General features: G+C 45.9%; 1 protein-coding gene across 1 annotated transcript; it reads left to right on the top strand.

Annotated features, from left to right (window-relative positions):
• Positions 1–5312: 5312 nt before the first annotated feature.
• On the top strand, positions 5313–8307 carry LOC139384705 (haptoglobin-like). Its single transcript, XM_071129535.1, has 4 exons — positions 5313–5458; positions 5763–5872; positions 7053–7321; positions 7531–8307. Exons 1-4 carry the CDS (start codon positions 5454–5456, stop codon positions 8104–8106), a joined length of 960 nt encoding a protein of 319 aa, XP_070985636.1. The 5' UTR covers positions 5313–5453; the 3' UTR covers positions 8107–8307.
• Positions 8308–8554: the final 247 nt, after the last annotated feature.

Genomic DNA, 8554 nt, shown 5'->3' with positions numbered 1-8554 from the left:
TCTGCAAGGAGCCGCCAGAGCTGCCTGTCTGCAGGATGCCGCCAAAGCTGCCAGTCTGCAAGGAGCCGCCAGAGCTGCCAGTCTGCAAGGAGCCGCCAGAGCTGCCAGTTAGCATGGAGCAGCCAGGGCCGCCAGTCAGCATGGAGCAGCCAGGGCCGCCAGTCAGCATGGAGCAGCCAGGGCCGCCAGTCAGCATGGAGCAGCCAGGGCCGCCAGTCAGCATGGAGCAGCCAGGGCCGCCAGTCAGCATGGAGCAGCCAGGGCCGCCAGTCAGCATGGAGCAGCCAGAGCAGCATGGAGCAGCCAGTCAGCATGGAGCAGCCAGAGCAGCCAGTCAGCATGGAGCAGCCAGAGCTGCCAGTCAGCATGGAGCAGCCAGTTAGCATGGAGCAGCCAGAGCTGCCAGTCAGCATGGAGCAGCCAGTCAGCATGGAGCAGCCAGAGCTGGCAGTCATCATGGAGCAGCCAGTCAGCATGGAGCAGCCAGAGCTGCCAGTCGACCGGACTCTTCCAGATCTGCCAGTCGACCGGACTCTTCCAGATCTGCCAGTCGACCGGACTCTTCCAGATCTGCCAGTCGACCAGACTCTTCCAGATCTGCCAGTCGACCAGACTCTTCCAGATCTGCCAGTCGACCAGACTCTTCCAGATCTGCCAGTCGACCTGACTCTTCCAGATCTGCCAGTCGACCAGACTCTTCCAGATCTGCCAGTCGACCAGACTCTTCCAGATCTGCCAGTCGACCAGACTCTTCCAGATCTGCCAGTCGACCAGACTCTTCTAGATCTGCCAGTCGACCAGACTCTTCCGGATCCGCCAGTCGACCAGACTCTTCCGGATCCGCCAGTCGACCAGACTCTTCCGGATCCGCCAGTCGACCAGACTCTTCCGGATCCGCCAGTCGACCAGACTCTTCCGGATCCGCCAGTCGACCAGACTCTTCCGGATCCGCCAGTCGACCAGACTCTTCCGGATCCGCCAGTCGACCAGACTCTTCCGGATCCGCCAGTCGACCAGACTCTTCCGGATCCGCCAGTCGACCAGACTCTTCCGGATCCGCCAGTCGACCAGACTCTTCCGGATCCGCCAGTCGACCAGACTCTTCCGGATCCGCCAGTCGACCAGACTCTTCCGGATCCGCCAGTCGACCAGACTCTTCCGGATCCGCCAGTCGACCAGACTCTTCCGGATCCGCCAGTCGACCAGACTCTTCCGGATCCGCCAGTCGACCAGACTCTTCCGGATCCGCCAGTCGACCAGACTCTTCCGGATCCGCCAGTCGACCAGACTCTTCCGGATCCGCCAGTCGACCAGACTCTTCCGGATCCGCCAGTCGACCAGACTCTTCCGGATCCGCCAGTCGACCAGACTCTTCCGGATCCGCCAGTCGACCAGACTCTTCCGGATCCGCCAGTCGACCAGACTCTTCCGGATCCGCCAGTCAGCCAGGATCTTCCAGAACCGCCAGCCAGCCAGGATCTGCCGGATCCAACCACCTGCCTGAGCTTCCTCTCAGTGCTGAGCTTCCTCTCAGTGCTGAGCTTCCTCTCAGTGCTGAGCTACCCATCAGTCCCGAGCTACCTCTGTTCCGAGCTTCCCCTCTGTCCCGAGCTGTCTCTTAGGAGGGTCACCTATCTAGGGACGCTAAGGAGGTGGACAAAGACTATTATGGAGTGGGGTCCACGTCCAGCGCCAGAGCCGCCACCGCGGACAGATGCCCACCCACACCCTCCCCTATAGGTTTAAGTTGTGCGTCCGGAGTCCGCACCTTGGAGGGGGGGTACTGTCACGTTCTGACCATCGTTCGTGTGTGTTTTCCTTGTTTTAGTGTTGGTCAGGACGTGAACGGGGTGGGCATTCTATGTTGGATGTCTTGTTTGTCTATTTCTATGTTTGGCCTGATATGGTTCTCAATCAGAGGCAGGTGTTAGTCATTGTCTCTGATTGGGAACCATATTTAGGTAGCCTGGGTTTCACTGTGTGTTTGTGGGTGAATGTCCTTAGTGTCCTGATGTCATTGTTCTGTGTTAGGTTACACAAGTATAGGCTGTTTCGGTTTTCGTTAAGTTTATTGTTTTGGTAGTGTTTGTGTTTAGTGTGTTTCTTCATTAAACATGGATTGCAATAGACACGCTGCATTTTGGTCCGACTCTCCTTCTCATCAAGAAAACCGTTACAACAACATACTGTACTGTCACGGTTGTCGTAAGAACGGGACCAAGGCGCAGCGGATGTTGAGTTCCACATATTTAATTCAAAGAGAAACTTAAACCAAACAAAATATATCACTAAACAAACAACTAAACGTGACTACATGGTGCACAAACACAAAACAACATCCCACAAATGCAGGTGGGGAAAAGCCTACCTAAAATATGATCCCCAATTAGAGGCAATGATTACCAGCTGCCTCTAATTGGGAACAACACAAACCACCAACCTAGAAATCTATAAACTAGATAACCCCCCCCAGTCACGCTCTGACCTAAACACCATAGAGAACCGAGGGCTCTCTATGGTCAGGGTGTGACATGTACGTTATACGCTCACCTCTTTGTTACAAAGCACTGTAGCTTTTTTTCTCTTTTTCAATGAAAGCCTCTCATTTTACAGTTAATCGATACTATTGCAAACTAATTTTTGCACGGACTAAAAGGAGGATGGTTATGAACAAACTACTCCACTCCAACGAGTGGCCATAAGAATGAGATGGCACACTAACACATGTCAGAAGGTGCTTTCAACTGGGATGTGGTAGTAGCCCTGTCCTGCAGTCAAATGACCTAGTGGCCTCACAGGTGGAGTGACATTCATATTTTTCAGAATTGAGTCATTAGTAAACATTATTTTATTTTTTTACGCAGAAAATCCGGTGTTTCTATGTCTAACAGTTCTGTTATATTTCAGTCTTCTATGATGTATATAAAGTGTAATATTGGGATACAAACTCAAAATGGAATACATCAGATAATGTAGATCTCTCAGTGGAAGAATGTCACTTAATCCTTCAATTTCTTTCCCCAACACCAGAATATGAATTGGTTGCAAGGCTGGATTTTTCCTAATGTTGTTGAGAGCCAAGAAGCTTGGCAAAAGGACAGACTATTTGTTTACTCAACTTTACTCGACTAGGCTACCTGTTCTTTGTACCTCGGGCAACAGCCACGTGGAATTCACATGATTTCGCAAAGCTGGTATTTTAAAAGCTTGGATCCTTTACAATGCTAAAACACTAAGTAAATGTTTCCCTCCAGATGTTTTTAAAGGCAAGCACATTTTATTCTTCTTGAAAAGTGAGGGTAACACTTTACTTTACACCCAGTGTCATAACCATGTCATAATATGTTATATAATATGTGTTTTCATCATCTTTTAAATACCTTGTAGAAAATGCACTTTCTGACACTGTCAGGAAGCATTATGACCATCCTGTGTCACTTCACTTGGACTAAGAAAATATACTTTATGACAGTGTCAAGAAGCATTATGACCATCCTGTGTCACTTCACTTGGACTAAGAAAATACACTTTATGACAGTGTCATGAAGCATTATGACCATCCTGTGTCACTTCACTTGGACTAAGAAAATACACTTTATGACAGTGTCAAGAAGCATTATGACCATCCTGTGTCACTTCACTAGGACTAAGAAAATACACTTTATGACAGTGTCAAGAAGCATTATGACCATCCTGTGTCACTTCACTTGGACTAAGAAAATACACTTTATGACAGTGTCAAGAAGCATTATGACCATCCTGTGTCACTTCACTTGGACTAAGAAAATACACTTTATGACAGTGTCAAGAAGCATTATGACCATCCTGTGTCACTTCACTTGGACTAAGAAAATACACTTTATGACAGTGTCAAGAAGCATTATGACCATCCTGTGTCACTTCACTAGGACTAAGAAAATACACTTTATGACAGTGTCAAGAAGCATTATGACCATCATAATCATATAAGCCAGATATGCCTATCACGTACAGTTGAAGTCAGAAGTTTACATGCACTTCGGTCATTTTCAACCACTCCAAAAATGTCTTGTTAACAAACTATAGTTTTGGCCAGTCAGTTAGGACATCTACTTTGTGCATGACACAAGTAATTTTTCCAACAATTGTTTACATACAGATTATTTCACTTATAATTCACTGTATCACAATTCCAGTGGGTCAGAAGTTTACATACACTAACTGTGCCTTTAAACTGCTTGGAAAATTCCAGAATATGATGTCATGGCTTCAGGAGCTTCTGATAGGCTAATTGACATCCTTTGAGACATCATTTGGTTCATCCTTGGGAGCAATTTCCAAATGCCTGAAAGTACCATGTTCATCAGTGCAAACAATAGCACGCAAGTATAAACACCATGGGACCACGCAGCCGTCATACCGCTCAGGAAGGAGATGCGTTCTGTCTCCTAGAGATGAACGTACTTTGGCTAAGGTGTATGTAAACTTCCGACTTCAACTGTACATGCCCTTATATCAGTAAAAAAGAGGGTGTCTTGTCCTGCTCCTGAAATCAGTCATCAGCCACAAAGAATTGGGGTTGGTGCATGTCTGACATCACTGTGTGCGCAATTACAATGATAATTGAATATGGTCAATTTAAAAAATATATATATAACATGAACATACTGTTAACATGTAGGTAGGCTATGGTGTAATGGAATGTTTTGCCTTGCGTGGTAGGTTTTGTGGGTTTTGACACTCGGTAGGTGTCATAACCAGTCATAAAATAACACAACGTATGTCACAACAGGTATAAATATGTGTCACGACAGTGTTATGACCATATTATAACAGGTTATGACAAGTTATGTCAGCTGTTATGACATATTATAACCTGGTTATATCTGTGTCATAACGTGTTATGACGCTGGATGTCAAGTAAAGTGTTACCAAAGTGAGTCATAAACAGCAAATGTGAGTCAACAACAACAACTTTTTCATTGGGGTTTTCCAAATAACATAATCAAGAAAACGTTTTGGGGATTCTGATGGTACCACATTTTTTAAATAACACACTGATGCGGCATTTATATCCACCTCCTTTCCTAGCAATAAACCAAACTGACACAGAAATTATAGATGTGCTGTGTCCTGTTCTGGTTTCATAATTCATACCCTATGAAATGATTTATCCCTCAGATGGTCTTTTCGGATACTAGTTGGCTCTGGCTGAGCTCCAGATGGGGCCAGGGTTAGGGTTTAGACATGATCCCAATAATGGGTTGGCAAGAACAGAGATTTTGCAATCTCTCAGGTTTTCGGGAATCAGATCTGAAGCTGTGTCCAGCAACATTCCCAGGGGTGGGCAGACAGGGGGTGAGTTCTCTCCTCAGCAGATATAAGGCCTTGGTCCCATAAAGTTTCAAGCGCATTGTCTTTACAGAGGAGACACAGCTCAACATACAAACTGATATACTGATATTTCCATCAAAATGTGGTATGTTATACCTTTCATATTCTTTCCTCAACGAAACCCTAGTTGTCTGACAATTGTTGTCGTTGCAGTACCAATCCAAATAAATCTCTGGAATGTCTTTGGACAAAGGATCTTTGTAATATGGCAGGGAAATACATTCAAACTGTTCTAGCTAGAGACCTTTTCTAAATATAGATAAACATGCAAGCCCCGAGAAGCCCTAAGTAAAGGAACCGTTAGCTGTGCTACTGGTGAGTGTTTGGGCTCTGTCTGTCAGTTGGCTCTGTGTGTGTGTACTGTACCCATGTGTTCCTTCTGTCCACAGGTCATCCCTGGCAGTGCTCCTCGCAGCCTCCTGTGTCTGTCTGGCTCAGGTCAGAATCAAAATCAAAACCCAAGAATCACATGCAATTGATGAGATCTCAGGCGATTCAAGTAACTATCTATATAACTGACACATAACCCATTCCCTGCTTTATGCCAATACAAGCTTACTTCTTCTGATTTAGATTGAAATGTCAACAAAGGGAGAGGGATTAAATGTTCTGAATGGAGAGAGGAAACGCTTTCAAACAAAAACAAGATCAAGGAGCATTGACACCCTTTCTTATCCCATGTCTATGTTATGGTTATGCTAAAGTTACTCCATTGATGCAGAATATCGCACACAAATATTGGACATACAAGTGCAAATCTTGTATTTCCAAAACATGTTATATTTGCTGGCACATTCTGACTGGTTCGTGTAAGGATATCACTCGCATTTCAATTACACTGTCACTCTAATCGGATGTTCTGAAGCCAATCTTCACTATGGCTCCCCTCAGGCTACTCTGAGCTGAGCAGACACAAGCTGTTCCTATTCAGCCTGTTGGCCTCTATAAGAGGAAGAGAATACAGTAGCTGTGGCCAAAATGAGAATGTCACCGTCACTTTCAAGTGAGAACCTTGTTAAGTCTCACGGCTCACAGCTATTATCCCGATTATCTTAAAAATCGATTCAGCAGCGACACACATGAGATGACAGGGATCAAAGAGAAGGCAAGCAGGGAGGAAAGGAAGGACAGATCCTCAGTCTCAACTTCCTCCAAGCTGAATGGTAAGATATGTCATTAGGAAAATCTACAGAGCATGAAAGCCTTTAAAAGTAAAATTCCTCGAAAAAATCCACCTCTCATCAAGCGTTTCAAGGAAAATGTTTGAGAAGAGAAACGACACTAATTCCATCCTCATTTAGGTTTCTGCGTATTGTGACCCCCAAGGTAATTCTGTGAAAGCTAGCCTTGTCTGGCTCAAGTCATGACAACACTTATTTTTTCAGATAATAGTAGATGATTCATTAATTTACTGAGCTTCTGTCAGGTCAAGGTTCCACAAAGCTATTACCAAATGCTGTGTGTATTCAAGTGAATAGTGCTGATTTTAGCACACTGAAACTGAAACTAAGGCTGGAATTGTATTGAGGCACATTTCATTTTTCTGCAATAATCTTTTACAGTTGTGTTTGAGTTGCACAGCAGTATGTGCTAGGTGGTGCGAGGGAGATGGGAGTGTTTTAAATATATAGAGATTGTATAGATTGTATACAAATAATGTTGTTGTGTTTCTTGCCCAGACCTGCGCTTCAGGCGTATGGTTGGGGGCACCCTGGCCCCTCATGTCCCCTGGCAGGCCATGGTCTATCTGAGTGAAAACTTCATGAACGGGGGCTTCGCTGGGGGAGCTCTAATCTCTGACCGCTGGGTCCTGACCTCTGGCAGGAACTTGTTTGTCAGGAAGAGTAGGCAGGACACCCAGGGGAAAGAACCAATCATCCCCAAGGTGTACCTAGGCATCACGCGACGCTGCCAAGCCAATGCTTCCAAAGAAGTTGCTGTTGAAAAGGTGAGCTAGTATGCCCATTACCATCTCTTTCAAACAATATTCAGACAATTCAGTATTTTCAGCAAGCAGAACTGCACTGGGCTCTCATCACTGGGCTCTCATCACTGGGCTCTCATCACTGGGCTCTCTCAGTCTTACAGGTAGTCAGAACACAAATACAGTAGATCATCAAAAAGAGGTCCTATGAATTATTCCCTTCCCCCTTCTAGGTGGTTCTGCACCCAGGCTTCCAGAACGTGTCAGACTGGGACAACGACCTGGCTCTGATTCAGCTGAAGCGGCCATTCACACTGAGCGAGGATGTGATGCCCATCCCTCTGCCTGAGAGGGGTGAGGACCTGGCTGAGGCAGCCCAGAAGAAAGGCATCATCACAGGCTGGGGCTTGGGGGTCCACTTCACCGCCGCTGAGTCACTGAAACACCTGGTGTTGCCTGTGGTATCGCACGGCTTCTGTAAAGCAGAGTACAACCCCAGTGGCCAAGTGCTGAGCAGGACTCCTACCATAGACGACAACATGTTCTGTACTGGAGCCAGCAAGTACCAGGAGAATGTGTGCTTTGGGGATGCAGGCGGTGCCCTGGCAGTCCAGGACCCCAAAGACAGCAGAGTGTATGCTGCAGGGATCCTGTCCTTCGATAAGGCCTGTGCCAGGGAGAAATACGCTGTCTACATGAAGCTCTCTGCCTACATGCCTTGGATCAACAGTGTCCTCAGGGGCGACAGTGAGACATCAGCCAGTCTCCGCTCCAGTGTAATGTCTGACATGTATTCGAGGCAGTTGTAGCCTCCACTCAGCACAGTTTCAGATATGAGAGCCGGGGCTCATAATCTCCATTATGCCTTTGCAAACAAAGTCATTTTCTGCCTTGATCTTGTAAAACTCTCTCAAGTTATGACTTTCTTTGAGTGTGTGTCCTCGCCTGATTGAGTATGTCTTCCGATGTTGATTTCAAAGGATTTTCAATAAATGAATCTCTCTTAAGAAGTTTGGTTTCCGATGTTTCACCTTACAACTTTTATTCACATTTTCTTCAACTCCTATTAGAATGCTGGGAAACATGTTTTAGATAGTCTCCCAAGCTGTAAAATGAGAGCATGTTAGAGCCATTAAAACAAGTAGGCTACAGCTAGGACTTGAGATGATTTTAAAGTTAATTTAAGTCATGGAATTATTAAGGACAAGATGTTATCTGGTCAAGGAGGATATTGTGATGAGATTCTAGCCACTAGAT

The sequence above is a fragment of the Oncorhynchus clarkii genome, chromosome 26 (assembly GCF_045791955.1).
Source record: "Oncorhynchus clarkii lewisi isolate Uvic-CL-2024 chromosome 26, UVic_Ocla_1.0, whole genome shotgun sequence".
NCBI classification, from domain to species: domain Eukaryota; kingdom Metazoa; phylum Chordata; class Actinopteri; order Salmoniformes; family Salmonidae; genus Oncorhynchus; species Oncorhynchus clarkii.
Note: the sequence above shows the minus strand (reverse complement) of the source record. Positions and strands in the feature narration are given on the sequence as shown.